At 46.3% G+C, this 23,076-nt stretch overlaps 3 protein-coding genes across 4 annotated transcripts in view; 1 reads left to right on the forward strand and 2 right to left on the reverse strand.

Moving 5' to 3' along the window:
* The window catches only part of LOC119389793 (uncharacterized), a 40,592-nt gene extending 31,659 nt beyond the window's left edge, over positions 1–8,933 (reverse strand). For both annotated transcript variants that reach the window (XR_005183166.2, XM_037657179.2), the window contains exon 1: positions 8,838–8,933. The gene's annotated coding sequence lies outside the window, so the exon portion shown is untranslated. The remainder of the gene's footprint in view (positions 1–8,837) is intronic.
* The window catches only part of LOC119389789 (cyclin N-terminal domain-containing protein 1-like), a 489,989-nt gene extending 473,024 nt beyond the window's left edge, over positions 1–16,965 (reverse strand). The window contains 4 exon segments of the mRNA XM_037657176.2: positions 14,143–14,308; positions 15,183–15,243; positions 15,246–15,285; positions 16,588–16,965. Coding sequence (XP_037513104.1) covers positions 14,143–14,308; positions 15,183–15,243; positions 15,246–15,285; positions 16,588–16,737 — 417 coding nt within the window. The 5' untranslated portion in view covers positions 16,738–16,965.
* A 176-nt stretch (positions 16,966–17,141) lies between these two features.
* Positions 17,142–22,768, forward strand: LOC119389790 (protein SCO1 homolog, mitochondrial). Its single transcript, XM_037657177.2, has 7 exons — positions 17,142–17,345; positions 17,420–17,500; positions 17,582–17,672; positions 19,142–19,339; positions 20,278–20,370; positions 21,016–21,131; positions 22,483–22,768. The coding sequence occupies exons 1-7, from the start codon at positions 17,268–17,270 to the stop codon at positions 22,630–22,632; spliced, it is 807 nt and encodes a 268-aa protein (XP_037513105.1). The 5' UTR covers positions 17,142–17,267; the 3' UTR covers positions 22,633–22,768.
* The last annotated feature ends 308 nt before the right edge of the window (positions 22,769–23,076 follow it).

Consider the following 23,076-nt stretch of genomic DNA (forward strand, 5'->3'; position numbering starts at 1 on the left):
TTAATTCAATATAACGTACGAATTATGTATACGCCACACGAGAAAGTTGTACGATAAGCAAAACATGGACGCCAGCTGATCAAGTTCAGCATGTTTCAGTATTAAAACTTCTTTCTAGTACTGATACTTCTAATCAAGCAGGTGCTTCCTAGAAGCGCCTCTTTGATATTTATCAGCGATATCACAATACTACACGGCGCGAACAAGATAAGTCAATACCAAGAAGGGTGCTATATCCCAGCAAAGTTGCAAGGACCTCTTTATCGGGAGTTTTTTTTTTTTTTCATCTTCATTGCTGATTACTTATCTTCATATGTACTTTGGCGATGAGTAGACATGGTGTCTCGACACTGGTCTCTTGACCCCAATACATCTGCCATCTCACCATTTCCGCTATATTCATCCTACTGTTGTACAGAATATGCTAAAGCCCCGAGTGTAAGCACTTTATATATTCACAGCTTTCACGGTTTGAATATGTGGCTCGGCAGTAAATCCTGCCTGACAATTACAAGGCATCCGCCTGAAAGAGTGTCTGGAATTAAAAGCGAATGAAAGTATAAACTTGCTGCCGATCGAGATAAGCGGCAGACGCGAAGACAAAACAAAAGAATAAGCCGGGAAGGATTCACAGAACCGGAGTAGCTTGATGCAGGCGTAAGCAACAGCACGTTATAGAAATAGAGGCTTGGATGATGAAGATAATCAGAGAGAATGCTACAGAATACGAGGGATTAAAAAAAAAACTCCTGACTTACAAACATGCTAATGCCTACTTGTGGCCGGCCTTTTTGTTGTAACAAACAGGCCGGTGACAGATTGCGCGCTCTGTCGCGTATATCTGTTAAAATGAGTATATTCAGATAATCTTTGCGATTTTATTGCGTAGCCGTGAAGAGAACAGATTCAGCAAACAGCATATACATGCGTACCATATATAGCACTATGCATACACAGGCAAGTTAAACTGTTACATTTATTAAACTTTTTTAACAGCGAGGCTGTGTAAGCTATCGGTAATTTGCGCTCCTTCGTGCTAAACTCTACAGGTGTACCGAGTACAGAAGCTGCGACTCCGGCGATTTTTCGAGGCCCATGGATCTCAATAAAATTCGATGGGTACGTTCCTTTTCCCGTTCCCGTTATTTATGCCAAATTACAAGCTGGAGACATACGCAGATTCATTGCAAATGATTTTTAATGATTGTCCCGACTCTCCCCACCTCACTGCCCAGAATTATTGGCAACATTGTGTGCGTGACGTCATTTTTGTTAAAGAAGCACTGACATCAAATTTACGCATGTCAAGATTTTTGCATCCACGAGTAGTTATCTACCCCCTAGTAGCGATTCGCGACCGAAAATGCAACTGAGGGACGAATAGCTATCTGTTTTATTGATTTATATCACCGGTATCTAGCACGATTCAAAACGGCCTGCAAGCCCGCCACTTTTTAGCGCTGGCAGCGCTCCCTCGCGGTCAACTCCAGACCGCGCCCCAGTTTACCACTTGTCCACAGAAAGGAGTGACGTGAGGATCAGCTGCTTAGCTAACATTTCGTCTGCTAGGCGCGCACGTTCAGTCATGCCTTGTCACCAGCGTCGCCGTCAAAAGTATTGACTTGTTGAAGACGACATTCTGGAACTTAGAATCACCGCGCTACGCGACGTCGCTAATCATTTTCGCTTCGACCCTTTGCAAAACAGCGATTCAGAAATGGACGCCGTTTCAAGCAGCAACGAGGAGGTGCCCGGGGACGCACGCTTGGGCCACACTCGCTGGTGTGTCTCAATTAGCTATATCAGAGAATTGTAGCGTGCACGGCATTCCGGTATACGCAAAGGGGTCTGTGGAATATCGGCATAGCGAATGCACACCAGCGGAGAAATAGTATACGATAGGTTTCTACAATAACAATTCTGTGCTTTCCAGGTTCTTCTTTGCGCCGCCAGATGGCCCCACCTATCCGGCCTCTCACGGTTACGGCAGCGCAAGGAAGTCCACGGACGAACTACCATTCACTATTAACGCTACATGCGTGTTACTTGTTAGCGATGTTATTTATCTATACGCTACTCCACTTTGATAGCTTGTGGTCGTGTTGGCGTGCACCGTACGTGCAATGAAACGCCACGCACTTTCCGCTTTTTCCGCGCCTCGATGAGCAGGTCCGCACTACGCAGCGGTTCCCCGACATGCTGGCACGTAGTCGCTCCGATTGATCGCGCTCGCGCTGTGGAGCACACGACAATAAAAATTAGTCGATGCGACACGATGAATCGCAAGCACGGATCGGGACAGCAAGGACAGCCACTGGCTGGGAGTGAGAGCGTCGCCTGGCGTCGGCGCCACAATAAATACACTCAGATCGGCGACGTCACTGTTACTAGCGTATCGTCACTCAGGATGGTATTTGGGGAATGTATTACACCTTACACGTAGCACTAGTGTCGATGTCGCAGCGTGATCAATCTTCCGTTGAGCTTTTGTACGCTGTTTGCCCTCCAAATAAAATTACTTCCACGGTACGGACGCCATTCAAATTTGGCCAAGAAGACCTATGCATACCGAGCAATCGAATGAATGGCACATCTAGACTTTAAAATTTGATGTCAGGCTCCTTTAAAGCGGAAGTGACGGAACCGACGGGCCCTTAGAGCATCTGCTATCCTCAAGGCAACAATCGCGTGTGTTTGGCGAGCGCTTCGTTGGCTGGGCATGTGAATTTAAGTTCCTTGTGGTAATTCGTGCGGTGGGTGGCAAGTGGTGTCGCGTTGTGGGCTGCACACGATTCCCCGTTGGCAGTCACGAAACACTCGCACCTAATGATTACATAGCTAGCAATGCCGGTTTACCGATACGGTACGTAATACCGCACCGGCTAAAGAATGCACATGCGTGAACATCACCGAAACACTTTCCGTAACATATATAGGGTGCACCGTTACCGGGCCTATCGGTATACGGTGAGCTGCGCATCGTGCAAAACAACGTAACCTAATCTAGTAACGTTGGTGCGAAAGGTGGCTCATACTTGGCTTATATTAAATTCCTTCGGCCGTACCAACGCAACTGTTGAACGCCGCTATTGACAAGCTTATGCACTCTTCAGATAGCAATATTAAGAAGCTTTAGTTAGTCCGCAAGCTTCTCAGCGATAGCATTTTACCCGATCACGACCCCACAAACTTGAGCTGCCTGGACAGGTGGTGCCATCTGGCAGTGGAATGCGCAACCAGGCAAGCAAAGAACTAAACAGGTGTGTTCCACTTCATCGAAGAGGAATTGCCATTATAGTTGGCCTCCAAATGCGTCGGAATCGCAGCTGTCATTTTCCGACAGCTCAGCTTGTGCACGTGACACGGTCAATCACACACAAGATTTCCGACGGAGTCACCTTTCAACTGAGCCTCTGCTCTTCGCCGCTTTCATACTACGCGCTGGCGGGACCGGCATGCCCTGCATGATTTCCGGTTTTGCTCCTACTTATACGTCACGCGAAGACAGTACGCTCGGTTGGGTTTCGGTTTCGGTGTTGCGCTTTTTTCGCCTATTTAAAATTATTCTCCAATTTGCCGAGCATTTCTGCCTATCGGACCCGTGACAGGAGCGTCTCGGGAACATAAAAGCACCATTACTTTGAGCATCGCCAAAAAATCGCCGGAGTTGGCCTTTAAACGAAAACTCTGCTCGGCGAAGTGGTGCACGTGAAAGAGAGAGAAAAAGAAAGATAGAAATAAAGAGACAGAAAGAAAGAAACAGACTGAAGGAAATAGAAAAATGCAGAGAAATAAAGGGAGTAAAGACATAAAAGATAGGAAGACACACACACACACAGAGAAAGAAACACACACGAATAAAAGATAGAAAAAACAGAGACCAAGACAGAAAGAGAAAGAAAGACAAATATAGAGAAACAAAGAAAGAGAGAAGAAGCAGAGAGAGAGAGCGCGCGCGCGATAAAGATAGAAAGATACAGACACGAAAAAGAGATAGAAAAAAAAACAGAGTAAGACAGAAAGAGAAATAAAGAGAAACAAAGAAAACGAAAGAAAGAAAGGGAAGAAAGAGAAATAAAGATAGAAAGCGCGAGAAAAAAAACAGAAAGAACGAAACAGACACAGAAAATACATACAAGAAACAGAGAGAAAGAGAAGAAAAAAATAAAGAGGAACAAGAAAGCCCACACCAGCTCCGCTCTTGCTTCAGGCTTGGCACCACAATTGCGAAGCTGCCGTAATTTTTGTTTTTTAACGGTGAAACAAAAATCCGACTAAACCTGGCAAAATTTTGTGAGACCCTGCGTAGAGTTTCCCAAGGAATTATTCGCAGTAACTGAGGAGGTTAGGAGAAAAAAGTCACATGAGCGGCTAGGTGGAACCCTACCACCGACAAGCTGAAGTAACATAGTAAATATTAAGTAATACAGTAAAGAACTTTTACTAGCGTATGAGCTACGCTATACGTATGACACGTAACCGCAATCGGCAGTCAGCTACAACGCGACGTAATGGGCACCAAAGAATGGGAAGCGCTGCCGAGGAAGGGAAAAGTTAGGAGGGGTGAATAAAGAAAACAATTTGCGGGCGTAAAAGGGAATCAGCTCGCGTAAGATAGGGTAAAGACATTGGGAGTTGACTTCGCCCTGCAGTGGACTAAATATATGCTGACGATGACGAGCTGCACTAGTAAAATTATGCTTCTACAATAATACTATGAAAACAACTGTTACTGTGGACAGAGGCTTTAGGCAAGCAACTATTAAGAGATGCAAAAACGAGAATGCGGGTAATCCGTAACCTCGACAATGTCCCCGGTGCGGTCAACTGTGCAAATCCCTTATCGTATCCCATACGTATTTGTCCAAAATCAAAACCGTTATCCGAAGCAACCAACTGCAAAAAATGAAACACCGCCCAGTGCTTCCCGCATCAGCCACCTGTGTTGTCTTTGATTCTTAAGGTCTCTGTTCGAGCGTAGTTAACGTTTCAGCCATAAAGATGCGGCCTACATTGCATTATAAGTAAGCCACCGATTGAACTTTAAAAATTCAGTCCTTTGCTCTGTTAGAGATACAATGTCGCATAATGTCCCAAATATGAAAGCAAACGTACGTTGGAATACCTGAGGTCACACTGACGTATACAGGCGAATAATTATGGCGCGAACGAATTTCGACCTTCATTTCTATCTTCTAGCGATAGAAGAGCGTGAAGAAAATGTATATGACGATATGAAAATATTTCCTCAGGGTAAAGCGACTTCTGGCGTTTCCATTTGATGTCATGCGCAAGGCACATATACATACGTGAGAACACGTGCACCCCAGCATGTGCACATGAAACAAAAGAAGCCATACTGCGTTCACTGCGGGTGCAAGAGAGAGAGAGAGAAGAGGGAGAAAGGAAAGACAGGGAGGTTAACCAGAAGCAGTCTCCGGTTTGCTACCCTGCGCGTGGGAAGGGGAAAGGGGATGTAAAAGAATGAAAGAGAAGAGTTTGTGACGACAGCACGCGACAAAATACAACAACAACAAAACAAAACAAAACGAAGTCATAACCGCAGTCCAAGTACTACAAGGAACTGAAAGCGCCCGCGATGCCATTAGTGACTACATATACTTCACACTCATTAAGTAACATATTCATTAATACTATAGCGCAGCACGCGGCCTGGGATTTACAATAAATTCGCAAAGTCAGCGAAAAATCGCTTCCTCTTCTCTCGACAAATGATGCCATTTACTCAACATCGCTGCGTCATCGACTCAAGTTTCACGCCATTGGCTGATCTGAACGTGGCGCGCTCGGTAGTTACTGCGACTGCCGTGGGAGGCCGCCACTTGCCCGCGTGCCCGTGCGATCGCACTGAAAGTACGCCGCGCCATCGAAGAAAAAAAAAAAAGAAGTGCTTAAAGTCAGGAGGCGCGCGTGACGTACCTTCTTCTCCCGTGCCCCCCCCCCCCCCCCTCTGCTTAGCTTCCAGCGCTTTCGTCGAGGCGAGAGAAGAGAGAAAGCAATTACAGTGTGCGACAAATCTTTGTAACTCCGCTCGTACTGGAAGGATTCTAAAAATTCTTGCGGCGTTCGATTCGTGAGCCAAGAAGTTCTTTTAGCAAAGCCATTCCATACCTACTTGGAAAAATGTTGCAGGAGACCAGATAGCCAAAATTTCCGGAGACTTCCGCTACGGCGTCCCTCGCAATCATATCGTGGTTTTGTGAAGTAAAACCCAACAAATATTATTGTTAAACCCCCCAAAACAAGGTCCTGCCGACGCCCACGACCCAGCCCCTCCATAACGCCAAATGGACCTTGAAATAATTAATTAATTAATTAAATAACTAATATTCCGGCACGCAAGGGAAGCATTCCGTTTACAACGTAACCTCGCAGGGAAGCCAACTTACGTACAGCGGACTTCACAAACGCATTCCGAGGTGGCAGGGCGTGCGCCTCGCTTACGTAGGTCGGTGATGCCGATGACTTGGAACAGACGAGTTCCAGAGCACAAGGTTTCGATGTTCACACGGCGCGTGAAGGCGCGGCGTCGCGACGACGATGTTTCGAGCGCTAAGCGGCGAGCGCCGAACGCGACGGGGAAACGAGAGCAGCAGCTGTGGTGCGGTCAAGTTATCGCACACTTGGATGGCTCACAGTGTAAAGTCTGCAGCCCGAGTGCCGCGATCTCGCAGGCCACGGCGTGGAGGAGGGCGTGTCCGAGATGCGTGCGGGTTATTTTCCGCGAGGACTATTCCACTGCAGATTCGAAGGCAGCGCATCCTCGAGCTCCGTATCCAGGCTGATATATATAGGAATCGGCTGAGATTAGTGGTTCGTACATTGAGAATGCAATGCGTCAATTTGTCGTTTTTGTTTCGTTTTTTGACAAGCAAGAATATCAAGAGTATGAGTTGCCGATATCTAAAGCTTCGGAATAATTTTTTTTTTTCACGGAAACAACAATAACCAATTACTGTATGACATTCTGCCGCTAGTGAAAGCAACACACACAATAAAGACACGAACACGACAACATGGGCGACCCATGTTGTCGTGTTCGTGTCTTTCTTGTGTGCGTTGTTTTCACTAGCGGCAGAATGTTATACAGTAAGCAATATCAACTAGGCCAAGAAGAAGTTCTCAAATAACCAATTAATTGTTGGGGTTTAACGTCCCAAAACCGCGATATGATTATAGGAGACGCCGTTGTGGAGGGATCCGGAAATTTCGACCACCTGGTGTTCTTCCGGCGATTTTTCGAGGTCGATGGATCTCAATGAAATTCGCTGGGTACGTTCCTTTGCACGTTTCTGTCATTTATGCCAAATTACAGGCTTGAGACATGCGCAGATTGTTTGCAAATGAATTTTAAAGATTGTCTGCAAACGCCCTCCTGGCTTCCCACAATTATTGGCAACATTGCGTCTGTGACGTCTGTATTGGTAAGGCAGCGGAAGTGACGCACCGAGGGCACCGCTAACTTCGGCGCTTCGGCCGCTACAGCGAGGGTCTGCTGTGCACAAGGCGACAGACAGCGTTGGTTTGGCCGGCGCTTCGCTGGTCGTCCCGACTGTCACAGTTTTCATACTCCGCGCCGGCGTGACCGGCATGCCTTGCACGACTTCCGGTTCGTTCGTAACAACGTCTACGTCATACGTAGACAGTACACTTGGTTGGGTTTCGGTTTCGGTGTTGTGCTTTTTTGCTTATTTAAAATTATTCTCCAATTTGCCGAGTATTCCTGCTATCGAGCCCGTAACAGGAGCGTCTCAGGAACATAAAAGCACCATTCTAAGTAAATCTAAGTGTACGGGCCTCCAGCATATCGCCTCCATCGAAATGCGGCCGCCGCGACCGGGACACGATCCCGCGACCTTCGGGTCAGCCGTCGAGCACCATAATTACTAGACCACGGCGGCGGGTCAGAAGCAATAATAAAAAAGTATGTTCACTGCGACATGTCTGAAGCGGCCTTCGCACGTGTTTGCAACCTCAGAACATCGAAAAAAGAAACTAAATGTGCGAAAGGGTCGACGGCTTGTGCGATGGGGCGGCACTTGCTGCACCGCGACGAGAATAATTTGATGTGTGTGTGTGCGTGTGTGTGTCAAGAAAAATAACGTCGCACTATGCGCTCTAGAGCGCATTGCCGTCAGCATATACATCGTAGGACACGACATATAAATCCACGGACTCGGGACGTCAAATACACACCTACACGTCATAATTGTGTCACGTGTAGCGTACACGTTAGAACACTCAGAACACTGTCCTCCGGTCACCGCCACATGCGGAGGAGTGACGTCACCATAGTAGAAACGTCACGAATGACGTCATACCACGGCCAAAATTTGAAATGAAATGGAAGTAATAACTGTTGGGGTTCTACGTCCCAAAACCACGATGTGATTACGAGAGGCGCCGTACATGGATGACTTCGGAAATGCAAGCGAGAACGTAAGGAAGCGCGTCAGAACTGCACCTAAAGATAGCTCGTCAACGTATCGAGGGATCTGTATGCAGGACATCCGAATAACAACAAATGTTGGGGTTTTAAGTCCCAAAGCTGCGATATGATGATTATGAGGGACGCCACAGTGAAATGGTACCACCGCGGCGGGTAAAGAACTTCCAAAGGAACGGCTTTTAACCGGTGCCGAGCCACATGCGTCGCTCCGGAAGTCATGCAGATTTCGAGTGGCCAAATGCATTTTGAACGCCTCAATAACAAGTAGCGCCGTTTTGAAAAACCAAGAATACGTGCAGTGAACCGGCGTCGATCATGCGTAAGGTCACGACCGGCTTGTTACCGAACCGAACAAAAATTTACTCACGATGCACGCCGTAGTGGATGGTCACCATCGCGCAGCGGAGTCGTCGAAGTGAATTCCCAACTTCACACGAGAGCTTCACGTCTTTTCTACGCGCAACAGTTTCGGTCATCGCCCAGGGTTTTAATCTAAACGCGTTTTCATTGGACGTGTATTGTTATCGCGAAGCGGATGCAAGATGTTGACAAAAAGAAAGCAAATGTTTCCTTTGAGAACGCTTAGGGGCACAATCATGGTGCATATCTTGCGACATACCGAAAAGCATCTGTGGTGTGGGCCTTCGTATCATGGTGATAGATAACACAGAACTAAACGCAATAGAAGGCTTCAGATTTGCGTCAGAGTGGGTAAGGGAACAGACGGGTGTGAAAGGCACCTTACTCGAAATCAAGAAGAAGAAATGGGCTTGGGCAGGGCATAGTAGCGCGCATACAGGCAAAATAACCGCTGCTCATTAAGATTACCAGACTGGATTCTAAGAGAAAGCAAGCGCGCTATGGGGAGGCAGCTAGGACGTTAGGTGGGCAGATGAGGTTAAGGAGCTTGCAGGCATAACGTGGTAGGAAAGGTTTAATTGGCGAAACATCTTTGGCTTGCAGTGGGCGTAGTCAGGCTGGTGATGATGATGAGATTTGCATCATGCATTACCGTAATTCGAGCAAGAATCTGGTTATCATACGGGTCCGATTTTACCGCAGAGCGTGTCTGCCTCATTGCAGGGGTGTTGAGTGTATAAGACTTCTTTACGGACGGCTTTCGGTGCCGCCATATTCGGCTGTTAACCTTGCCGTTTCGCATCTTTAACAACTAAACGAACAGCGCTACGTGGGGCGTATACACATGAAAACGGTTAGGGTTGGCGCATCCAACGTATACTGACCTTATGAATTCGCGTCACGAGATATAAAAATAAGAAAACATTCGTTAAACAGCCCGAGGGCGGCGCCCGCATATGTCTTAAAGGGGTGGTGCCACCAAATTTGTGGCTTGCGCGTTCTTTGCTGTAAGCGTTTCCTATAGCTCCAGGAAGCATGATGCACGCACCAAGGTTCATGTATTCTCGCTAAATAATTTGATATCGCCTTTTGATGTGGACATCTTTCGGTTTCGGTTTCTGGGCGCCGAGGTTGGGCAGTGACGTAGAAGTGTAGGAGGCGTGGTCACGTGACCACACAAGGCTGTGACGCACTTAGCCAGGAAGTTATCGAAACTCTGCGAGTGATGTAGGCAACCGATGCTTTGCCGGTACTGTAGTGAACTAAAATATATTCTAGTTCACTACAGCCGGTACGTGCGTTGCGGAAGTGGCGGAGGTCCGGAGGACACTCACGTTAATACAGCAGATTTGGTGTGACGTCACTACAACTTTCGTTGCCCATCCTACAGATCTACGTCAGTGTTGGCGCGCTAGCGATGAGTTCAATCGGGAGAATGGGCATTTAGGTACACTTTCGAAGTGAATTAAATATATTCTAAACGTTTGCTGTGTCCGACCCTTCGTGTGGAATGTCCTTGCATACAGAGGAAACCCACAACAGGCTTGTTATAGCCTCGAAATTTGATGGCACCACCCCTTTAAGTAAAATAGTCTACAGCTATACAGTTCGTTTCTCGCCCAATTTGAAACCACATTAAAAATAAGTCAGAAGACTTCAGCGATTATTCGGTTCTGAACTCATTTACTGCGACAGCAGGCTTTTTTCCGCGGTGAAGTTAAGATTATAATATATGGCTGGTGGTTGATGCTTTAGCGGTCACGCTTCTTCCATGAGTGAACGACACAAACAATATACACGTACGCACACAATCCACCAAAATTATCGGACCGTCCTGTACGTACTACCGGTATGTGGCATGCTCGATGCTCCTAGACAACATTTTCATGCATGACTTCGGTGTGCCATCGACGTCATATTTACGCACTGATCAGATACCACCTAAGTCCATTGTTTGTAGCTACCATGTCTGTGGCCCTTATATATATATATATATATATATATATATATTATATATATATATATATATATATATATATATATATATATGTCATCTTATGCATGCATGCCTTTTTCTGTGCAAAGACAACGCAATTTTCACATTTAGTTTCACGACCATGTTAATGACGAATTAAATGGCAACCAAACTGTCATCTAGTTGAAAATTACGCGCGATGCACACAATGTGATCATCGTCCAGTATTGTGTGCACGCTCTGGCTGGCAAAGGCACCTCTACTCTCAGATTCTGTGCGAAGCAAAAAAAAACAACGCAAAAAGAACGACGTGAAAACGATGCATGTGCCGTTTTGGCCACGCTGCGCCTCAGCGCCGGCTGTCGGTCAGTGCGGGCATGGCGAATGGCACGTCAGAAGGCCGTTCTCAAGCCCTAACCACACGTACGCGCTACAACGCGTCAGCGCGTGTTGTGAAGACTCAGCGTCGCGTTCCTATGGAGGGAGAGGGCGCGCATAAGAAGAGGACACGCCGCGCGCTAACGCGTTGTAACGCGTACAACCCTAACCGCAAGTACGTGTTACAACGCATCAGCGCACGCGGCGCCGCGCAGAGGGCGCGGCGCCGAGTCTACACGCCACGCGCTGACGCGTTGTAACGCGTATGTGTGGTTAGGGCTTCAGAGGCGGGCCGTTTGCACTGCGGTAACGATGTGCGGCCCACTAAAACACGATTTTCATTCGATCTAAGCATTTGATTTACACGAAATAAGCATTACGAAGTTTCTGGAACTCCATTTAAACAATCCAAGTCGACTTAATATTGACCTCCTAAAGCCGTGAGCGGCTGCTGTACGAGAGATGAAGGGTTAGCGCACTATTCCAGTGGATGCAATGACAAATAAGCTTTCTTTTTTTCTTCTTTTCTCGACAACTGCGGCATTCGTGAAGCTGGGAATGACAAGGCGCCCTGACGACAAAAGTCACGTTGCCTGTCGTCGATGACGTCGTCGTCAACGTAAAGAATTGGACGGACGGGAAGGCACGACGTACGCACAAGACAAAGCCAATTTCGATAAGTTAAGTGGAGGAAAATGAATGCTTGATCAACGGCGCGGTATATTATCTCGACTACGGCACTTCAGCACAACTTACACCCCCAAGTCCTAACAATGATGCCATGGATCGCTGTTTTTATTACCACACATTACACAACACAATCACAGCAAGCACGCGTGCGGCTGTATACTCTAAAGCATTCAAAGCTGATGCGTCCGAATGCAGTATGTATACGTTACATCGCACTCATAAATTGTTCATATGTCAAAGCCAGCTATGTGACACGTCTGGCGCGTGCGTCGATCAAGTATAGTTTCTATCCTTCGCGAAAGACGTAATACTCTCATACACTTTAATATTAGACAGCGCCACTTTCAAGATCGGCCCAGGTTTCGCCGTCCTTCCTCGTTCAGGCAGCGGCTAACGATACGTGCAGCGGAGCCGTGTTATACGTTGCATGCAGCATTCACAATCGCTCTAGATATAACCGGTTTCTAACGTTTCTTTGCCACGGTAGAAACAGCATAATTGTTTTAACGTATATCACGTTAGACCAGGGGTCTGAAACACGCGGCCCGCGGACGTTTCGCGAGTGGCCCGCGGCTTAACAAGGAATAAAATGTTTGTGACTTTGCTAAACGCTACTCGCATTATTGCGATTAATAACGCTTTGTTCGAGTAAGCCACAGAGATGGGTCTGGTCTCAAGCGTTTTTTTTTTTTTTTTTTTCGTGAGTTACTCCACGCGGTGACCATGCGTTGAAACACAACCATGGAACAAGAACTATATTTCAGAATCGGCGTCCAAGTTTGAGTCACTCTGGATATCAGTATCCATTTTTTTTTTCTTTTTTTTTCAAATCCTGACGCCAAATAACCTTCAGAAATTATCCATATATGAGATATCCGAAACTCGTGCTTTCAAATTTCAAATGGCAGCGTTAAGTGACATTTGTTCACGCCCCCCTTTTCCCCGCTTCAACCTTCATCACCGTCCCTGCCCTCGTGGGACTAAATTTCGTGACTGCGGCCCGCTAGCTGAGGTGAGTTTGAGGCCCCCGTATTAGATAGATAGTGATATAGGTGCGACTGTGTAACGGACCTTAGTCGATGAATGCGTGTTTCTTCATCAGAAGTAAATGCTAAGTGGGGGGGGGGGGGGGGGAGTTGGTACGACATTCTTGAACTTAAAACAGAGCAACAGACAAAAGACTAGTAATAGAAGAATGCAGACGACAGCGCTCTCGTCATCTATTGCTTACCCTCGTCTAGCACCTGTGAATTATATAGGACACAGTCATAATCTTTTATCGAAGAGCCGGGGTAGAAACCATGCCGTCGTTGTCAGCGTCGTTATTTTGATGTTACTTTCCACCGGAGCATATAAAGTACCGAAACAAAGGTTAGTGTGTGGTAGACGCCACGCCAAGAGGCTGTGGCTTAATTTCCGTCACCATAGAGGTCAGGGTGGTGAAATCAAATGTCGTTGTTCCAGTTTAGACCAAAACTCTGGTTTGGACATCGTTAAATTGCGCCAATATACCACCAAATTTTATAATGACGTCATTTTGAGCCAATCAGAGAGACCGGTAGCGATCCCTCAAGAGCCCTTAAACCACCTGCGAAGTTCTTTTTTAATATTTCAATTAAACACGCGCATCGAGTTCTGAATGCCGTCGCGATCAACAATTCCAAACGCGGCAGCGGTGCGAGCCGTTGCCGCGCCCCACAAAATAAAAGTAAACAATCCCGTGCTTCTCTCTGGGACTTTCGGTATCCCCTGCGCTGGTGGTGACGTCACCACGCTCATGTGGTCAGGTGAGCAACAAGAACCTGTTTGCTCGCAGGTACGCGCGCTCCTGCTGTTACTCCTCGCACGGCGAGGAGACGAGCCGGCGAACGAAGCGTAGGATTAAGGAAAGAGCGAAACGAGCGAGCGCCGCTTTTGGATCATCAAACGCGTGTAACTCCACTATTACAGCACCGTTCCAAAAAATTCTCACGGCTACGTGTTTGTTGCAGACTAGTGCACAACTGCAACACCGCAACCAAATTTCGGGGCCTTCGGATCGGGATTGGCACTTTCAGGGCCAATCAGATCTGACAATACGGCGGCATTTGACAATGTCCTGAATGTCAACGATGCGGCCGCGGCGGCCGTTCCTATATTCTGGTCTCCCATACATACGAACGCGGTCGGGAATTGGACCCGTGGCATGAATGGCGGACCACCACCTGTCACCGTGCGCACGTCACTGTGCGTATAGGACGTCGCGGTTAAAAGCAATCGTTGCACGTACCCTGACGCTGGAGAACATTTTGCTGGCGATCTGTATGCAGGAGAGCATGCGCAGCATCACCTGCTCTCGCATCCTGCCCATCACGCTGTCCCACGACACGTTGGCGCAGGCGGGGGAGCCAGCGCCCAGTTGCTCGCGGAGGTCGCGAACGTGTTGCACTAGGAACCTGCGCAGCCACGTGCACGGTGGTGATCGTATTTCCTATGGTGGATACCACAGACAAGCACGTATCCGCATTTGTGTCGGTATAGTTCATACGCTATAGACACCCTTCGCAATGTTCTTGTAAATGGTCACACTGCGACGTATGCGTAACGCTCCATACCACACGGCGAGCACACGAGAGCTCACACCCATGGCGCGTCTCCCGACAACAATAGTAGGTCGCGCTGTCCAGCTCTACCTCGATGACCAACATAAGCTGATCCAGTGGCGTAGCCAGGGGGGTAGTTCCCGCCGAAATTTTTACATTTTGTGCATGTCCAGTGGCTGGATCCGCACCAGCCAATGTGGGGTGGCTTAGGGGGTTCAACTGCACTATTTCACGAAATTTTTACATTTTGTATGTTCTAACATATGCGCAACACAAACAGGCACGGGCACACATAAAGCGATGCCGCATTCCCACCCCTCTCCAGAGGCAGGGGGTGCGGCCTCGCTTGATGTGTGTTACGCATGGCCGCTGGACTTAGCACTGAGTGCACCCACCGCGGAGAAGCTACCTCACTTCGCTCGCGTGATCGACCGCGGCGTAGGCAGATATTGACTTTTTCGGGCGGTGGGGGGGGAGGGGGGGGGACGGTCTGACCACTCTTATGTGTGTTCGTGCGTGAGTTCGTACGTGTGCGCGCATATATACACATAAAATATTTTTTTTTGGTGGGGGGTATGTTGAAAACACCCCCCCCCCCCCTGGCTACGCCACTGATTCGCGCACATGTCATGCTACGTTGCGACGACCACCATGGACACATCCATTCGCGAGAGTAATCGCTACGAGCAAGCTTATACAGCCTAAGGAAACGACAATCGACACTCACCTGTCCAGGTACTCCAGAGCAGTCACCTGGACGCAGATGGGCAGCTTGAGTTCGATGCAAGTCTGAACAACAGCTCTACGGTGCTGCTCGGAGACAGGTAGTCCTGCAAAACATGCGTCTTTTTAAGATGCCTAAAAGACAATGCTAATCCGGAACAAGTATTGCAGAGAGCGGACACGAGATCGGCGCATTTGACATTTCTTTATTCTTTTCGCATAATCGCGAGACAACGCGGAAAGAATGCAAGCTTCCCACTCATAAAGACGTTGAACCCTAATCGCCAGTGGCGTAGCCGGGGGTATTCAAAGCCCCCCCGAAATTTTTCAGTTTTGCATGTGTATATCAGTGTTACGGAATGGGTGCCTTCATTCCACTCCAATTTCATTCCGGGGAATTAGAACTTGCCGCAATTCCATTCCTTTCAATTCCTCGGAATGAAAAAAAACAGCCTATTCCCACTACGGTAATGACCGTGCAGTTCAACTCCATTCCTGTAATTCCTCAACGTAGAAAAGGCATCTTGATAGTTTTATCGAGCCCCATAAAGCTGGTGTCATCAGATGCATTAAGAACTGCAAAAGTACGCACAGCATATTACCAAGATCGAGGGATAGTAGCTTGTTGACATGTCTCGTGCAGTACAACCAGCCTACTAATTCCCATAGGGACAGTTGTCCCGCTACCTATAGTATTTGCATGGTCAGCATGTTTGAACAAATGGTGATGTTTTAATACTGTCTAAGCTTAAATGTGTTAATGCTAAAATGACGACATAGCGCTTTTTTTTTTTTTTGCTGACAAAAGTATTGTTCAAGAAGTTTCGCCACGCTTCTGGAGTTTCGTCACGCGTCTGGAGCGGTCGTGAATATGGAGAAAACTAAGATTTGGTTCATTGGGAACAAAACCCTCTAGATCTACTGGTATTATGCTCTTTTCAGTCTTATGCTCCTTCAGCCTCTCATTCAGGTCCTGACAGGACCTGAATGAGAGGCTGAAGGAGCATAAGACTGATGTCAGGACACTGCAATACACTGCTGGGATTGAGGTTGTCGTCCTAACTTTGAGCGGACTTCCGTGGTGCGCAGATGGCGGGATAAGAGAGCGCGTGAAATAATTGAAGCTCTCGAAACTGACGTGGCCGGTACCTCATGCCATGCGTCAGCGCTCCTTCGATCTTATCAACAAAAAAAGAACATAAATTTTTATCATTACTTTATAGGTCTTCTTTGTGCCGTGTTACGTTTGAGCTGTTATACTGTCATACCTATGAACTAGAATGACCCCCCCCCCCCCTCCCCCAATCATGCCGCTCTATCCGAGCAAATCACATGTTCAAACAACACGAACGGCACAATGCTGCGCAAGCGATGTCGGACCACACTACCATACACTATGAAAGACTCACCAAATAATCTTCCGGTTCGCGAACGGTTTCGTCGTTTTGTTTGGCAAGGATGCAAAGCACATCTTGGAGAATATCGGGATCGACCACGGGCAGTTCCTTCGCCAAGTAAACGGCGTCGTCACGTTCTGAATCGGAACTTTCATTTGCCATTGCGCTCACGAAGTGGACGCTAACTGTCGTGGACGGCGCGCACTTTATGCACTTCGACGGGTTCAGACGCTGTGACACCCAATGCGGTGAGCTTAAGTGCGGTAATTAAGCACAAAGACAATCTTCGAAGCGTTGTTACGAGATAAACAGCGTCACAATCACGAAGTTGACGAAACGTACTAAACTGCTTGCAGCACGTCTGCTCCTGGTCGCTTTGCTGGCCTTCTCTGTTCGATGTTGCGTCTTAGAATAGCGCTTTCGATTGTCACTTTTCAAATAAATGATTTCTAGTTTTCTTAGCTTTGTTGCCTTAAACGTACCTCATTTTTGTGATCTGTGCAACATGCAATAACAAAAAAAGCACGTGAGTGCTCGCTTCGCCGCACCTTGTGGAAGATGTGAGCGTGCTCCAGCAACCATGGCAATGGCGCCATTACAATTTGTTGCAGACCGCTTGCAAGCGCGTGCGGACTAGCTTATTTTGGGAGTTTTCTTGCAACTTTAACTTTGTTGACTGCGACATATCGGTCATGTCACTAACGTTTGGCCGATGCCACCGTCTTCTACTATCGAGGATGCTGAGTCTGTCCTCTCGATCGCCTCCTAAGGTGATGTTAAAGTACTACGCCGACACGGAACCTTTAAATGCAGGGCGTTAACTAGTTTTGAACTTTCGTTTCAGCTCCAAAGTTACGAAGCCTGCTTCGCACGGTGTCGCAGGGACTTCGCTACTGACAGGCGAAATCCGAAAGACAAGAAAGTGGTACGTGTTGCTTGCAATGCTCGCAAATTCGCGATCTAATGAAGTAAAATTTTTACACGATGCCGGATTATTTTTGCGTAGCCGATCACGTGGAAAAGCCTGGGCATTACTTTCGCCATCGGCGGCTGCCTGTTAGCCGGGATGATGTACACGAAAAAGAAAAAGCAGCAAGGTAAGGTGCATGCCGTTTTTATTGTTTAGCATGTTCCCCTAGGGTGGGGTGTTTCGTTTATGAAAAGATATATCTTTAGCCCGGAGCTGTCAAAACTTATTCACGAGCGTATTTTGTGTAGCCGTGCAGCTCGAAAGCAAGACATTGAAAAAGCGCTGACGCGGAGGGCCAAGGACGCAACACTAACGAGATAAGTGTCAGAGTTGACGACCGTAGTGCAACGAAAAAAATATATATATAAAAAAGAAAAAGAGACCGAAGACGAGGATACGAGGAATTTGGCAGGGCATTATCTTGCCCACTTCTCCGTTTTCTTGCGATGAAGAGACAGGCCTCTTTTTTTTAACACTTTCTTTTTCTTCTTTTTTACTAGTTTAAAGATTAAGAAGTTGCCTCGTTTCCAGATATTTGAATACACGTACTTGTCCCACTTGCAGGACTCCATGCGATAATCATCGTTTCGCAGATGTTCTTGCAAAAGGCACATTTTTTTATTGAGTTGTCACTGCATGCCAGCTATTGCATCATGCTGAATGTAAATGTGATGCTATCAACACTGGAGAAATAAGGAAACCCTCAGCCTAGCGAACATTCTGACAGAAGGACTGGACCTAGTAAAGATCTATATTCTTTTGTATTTTTAAAGGTTCACGTGCCAAAACCACATATGATACTATTATGAGGCACAACGTTGTGAGGGACTCCAAATTAATTTTGACCTCTTGGGTTTCTTTTATATGTGCCCAAATCCTTCGTGCAAAGTGTTTCTGCGTTTTGCAACAACCGGAATTCAGTCGTCACGCGTATGATTGTGCTTAGCGGCGCTGCACCTCATCTGCTAGTCTGCCGTGGCAAGGCTCGTCTCAGTCATGGTGCTGAAAAGTACAAGTCTTCGTCACAGAAGTGATTTCCCCAGCCCAGCATGCTCCTTGTTCGACCAGTGTTGACCACTTACCATTCCCTCTTTTTGGGAATCAAACACATCTAGACTTGACTTACCTGATGGCAATTGCAAAAATATTTGATTTGCTACAAAGAAAGTTAGTGTGAATGATGCGTTTCTTAGTCCAGCGTTTACGAGATGACCATCTGGTGTGGAAGGCATGTAAATAAAACGAAGTGCACACTTGCCGGTTATTGTAAATGGAATTTACCATCGACAACCTCTTCAGCGTCTAAGAACTTCCCTCGTTCACAGCACTGACGAAAAGCTACAGCAGTGACTTACGTACTGAGTAGATGGCTTAGTAAGCGCGTATAAATTTCAAGAACATTGCATTGCGTCCCGTTTATTGCGTGCAGTGTGGTTTGTGCGTGTAGCGATTCTAATAACAGGCATAGCGACAGGATAGCTTGGTGGTGATCACAAATGCTGGATTCCAGTCGACTGCATGTCCTATGCTTAGTTGTGTTCAACTAGGGCACTCAAGATTTGCAATTGTTTGTTATTGAGCGATGTGTTTGTGCAGCCTTGGAAAAGGAACGCAAGAGGGCTCTGGGAAAGGCAGCCATCGGAGGCCGTTTTGAGCTGGTGGACCACAATAATGAACCCAAGTCGAGCAAGGACTTTCTGGGCAAATGGCTGCTGATATACTTTGGGTTCACCCACTGTCCGGATATCTGCCCCGACGAGCTCGAAAAACTGGGCAAGATCATAGACATCATGGGTGAGCAAACCTTCTCCCCATTCTGGCAAAATGCAACAACTTGAAAATGGCTTCGAGCCATTCGTGTACGGATCGAAATAGTTCTTTCTTGTATAAACATGCGCGTGGTGAATCAAGCTCCTCAAGTGTTTTCTTTCGTTCGTGCCGGTAAGAAGACATTTCGTTGCTCACCTGCTGCATTTTTCTTGCTGAAATGGTAACTAATATGTACCAGAAGACTTGGATGTTTCACCTATAGCGATGTCGTTTTGCTGTTCTTGAAACAAGTTCGTTGTTGATTTCTTCATGGTACGTGCACGTGCTTCGAACTCCACAACTCAGCGAGTTGCAAAAGGGATGCCTGGGTTAATGGTAATTAATTTTGATTCGCTAAACACCTAACATAATGAATGTGAACATGTAATACAATAAGTATGGAATCGTTTTGCCAGAAGTTACCAGTTCAATAAGAGCACACATTTTGTCTGTTCTAGCACCATGCCATTAACATGCACTGAAATCATTGCCCGTAAAACAGCATTGACTGCACACAAAACGAACTCATAGACATTAAAAAGAAATCGAGCAGCTATCATGAACAAGCAGTACACATACTTATGTTCCTTCCGTATCTCTTGTGTGCCATCTCCTTGTTTCACCTTGTTTGCTGCTTTTAATAGTCCTGAACTCACATTACAGTCATGGTACTATATATATTTTTATTTTTCTTAATGGCGCAAGCTCCCCCACTCGTGTCATATTCGTAGTCACATTATAATCGTGTAAATAGGGTACTCGTCTTTGTCTTTACCCTCCCTTCATTTGATGATAATGAAATCACCAAAATTGAGCTAATTACTTGAGATGATTTCACCACCTGCAAACTGAGAGCACTTGTGTGAGCCAATGTTGCCGTTGACACATTTCTTATATACGCCTCTCCTTTCTTTTTCTTCCAGACAAAGAGATGCCGGACATCCCGTTCCAACCATTATTCATATCTATAGACCCTGAGAGGGATGATGTGAAGGCAGTCAAGGCTTATGTGTCAGGTAAAAAAAAAATTATTCACGTAGAAGTATACATACATTTGTGAAAGGAAAGTCCCACATTCTTAGCAAAAAACACTGGAATGGAAGCATTGATTGCAAAGAAAATAGTTGTGTGTGAATATCCGAGTGGAGCTAACCACCAGTAGTAGACACCCTGAAGAAGTCTTTGCTCTGTTCGATGACTTTTGATCCACTTTTCTATGAGACTCTGTCTTAGTTGAATTCGCTTCAACCAATGTCACATGCACTGGAGAATTAGCCTTCCTAGTTCTTGTTTCAGATTGGCTGACACAGTTCATAGCTTTCTTTGTCTGCACTGCATGGATTTGGCGAGCCCAAGTCATAGTTGGGAGCAGGGCAAGGAACGTTGACAAAGAGAACCCACTTGCTCAATTTACTGCTCTGAATGCGTGTTGACTCACCCAACACATTGCCGAGCTTACTTGATCACTTTTATTTTCCACTAGTTTTTAATAAAACTGCAGATTCAGATTTAGCAGTCATGTCGTCTTTTTTTTTTTTTTTTTCACTTTTAGTCGTCAGGGAAAACCAATTAAACAGCCACAGTTCAATAAAAGAATGCAGTTAAAAGGTGGTAATGCTATCCTTGTTTAATTGCCTTATTTGTTTTCACATTTATCCCAGAGTTTCATCCGAAAATCTTGGGCCTTACTGGATCCAAGGAGCAAGTTGAAAAGGCGTCGAGAGCCTTCAGAGTGTACTTCAGTGCTGGCCCTCGGGATGAGGCTGATGACTATATTGTAAGTCAATGGAATCAGATATCAACTGCCTTGCTGCTCATCAAAAACACTGCATATTTTTCATTAAAGGTTTTTCAGTGGTTACGTGCAGGATATTGAACCTAATAGTTCGCTAATCAGTTTACAGGGAGTCGCATCAATTATAACGTCACGTATGAGTATTAGAGGACTACTGCCATAGTGACTTTGCCCTGCAAGTGAATTACCCTCACCCGCTGTGAGCAAATATTTGCTTTTCTTATCACTGGTATTGTCTCGAAACCTTGCACTGTCATTACAGCAATAAAGTATCGAAATAAAGCGCAAACAATTAAATTTAGGTTCACCTTGTTATATCTGACAAATTGTTATCAGTGCACAACAGATATCATATGCTCACATCTCAGGTGTGATATTAGTCAGAATTGCTTTTCTTTGAAAACATGTTCTAAAGCTGCAACTTAGAACAGATACTGCTTCAGACATCGTACTATCAGTTTCATTATAGCAGCATTCTCAGCAAAATGAACCCTGGCCGGCCCATTTTAATTTTTTATATCCATGCCATCATACATTAAAGGGGTGGTGCCATCAAATTTCGAGGCTATAACAAGCCTGTTGTGGGTTTCCTCTGTATGCAAGGACACTCCACACGAAGGGTCGGACGCAGCAAACGTTTAGAATATATTTTAATTCACTTCCAAAGTGTACCTAAATGCCCATTCTCCCGATCGAAACCAATCACTAGCGCGCCAACACTGACGTAGGTCTGTAGGATGGGCAACGAAAGTTGTAGTGACGTCACACCAAATCTGCTGTAGTAACGTGAGTGACCTCCGGATCACCGCCACTTCCACAACGTACGTACCGGCTGTAGTGAACTAGAATATATTCTAGTTCACTATAGTACCGGCAAAGCATCGGTTGCTACATCACTCGCCGAGTTTCGATCGCTTCCTGGCTAAGTGCGTCACAGCCTTGTGTGGTCACGTGACCACGCCTCCTACACTTCTACGTCACTGCCCAACCTCGGCGCCCAGAAACAGAAACCGAAAGTTGTCCACATCAAAAGGCGATATTAAATTATTTAGCGAGAATACATGAATCTTGGTGCGTGCATCATGCTTACTGGAGCTATAGGAAACGCTTACAGCAAAGAACGTGCAAGCCACGAATTTGTTGGCACCACCCCTTTAAGGTTTTACAGCATGTATAGGATTTTGTTTAAGTCTTCGGATGTGCAGCCATTCTTTAAAAGCACACACTAATGCTACTACTTAGAAAGTAGGCAATGTGTTCAAGAGGCAGTACTACATCTACTTGATAATTTCCGAGGAAGTTGCTAATGTGCAGATTTCTGTGCACTTTCCAGGTCGACCACACTGTGATCATGTACTTGGTGGACCCCGACGGGGAATTTGTGGACTACTACGGCCAGAATAGGACGGCCAACCAGATAGCGTCGGCTATGCAACTTCAAGACGTCAAGTACAAACGTGCCAAGGGAGGCTCTTGGTTTTGATCAAGCTGCAAGACTCAACTTTTTTTCCTTTGACGTATGCGTGAGAACAGCTTCAACTGTAACACTGTAAATATGACACTTATGCACCAAGTTAGTAAATATAATGCGCATTTACGAATAAACAAGAATTGATGCTGTAGTATCTTCTACAGAGTATGTGTAACAACTGTGCCTTATAAAAAACAACATATACCACCACCTCAGCACTGATACTATATATATTGCTGAAAACACAATGGGAGACTGAGAACAGAGCACTCGCTCAGTCTAGTAGGTTTTGTATAGCCCATACGGAGTTGAGATGTTTGCCTTTCCATTTTCTCGACTAACAGAGCTGTGCATGTGCATACCGGACATATTTCGCGAGAACATTACAGAATAAAAAGTCAACAGTAGAGCTACTAGCTTATTCTTCACTAGTATAGGTATCATCGTGCCCAATAA

This window comes from Rhipicephalus sanguineus, chromosome 4 (assembly GCF_013339695.2).
Source record: "Rhipicephalus sanguineus isolate Rsan-2018 chromosome 4, BIME_Rsan_1.4, whole genome shotgun sequence".
Taxonomy (NCBI): Eukaryota; Metazoa; Arthropoda; class Arachnida; order Ixodida; family Ixodidae; genus Rhipicephalus; species Rhipicephalus sanguineus.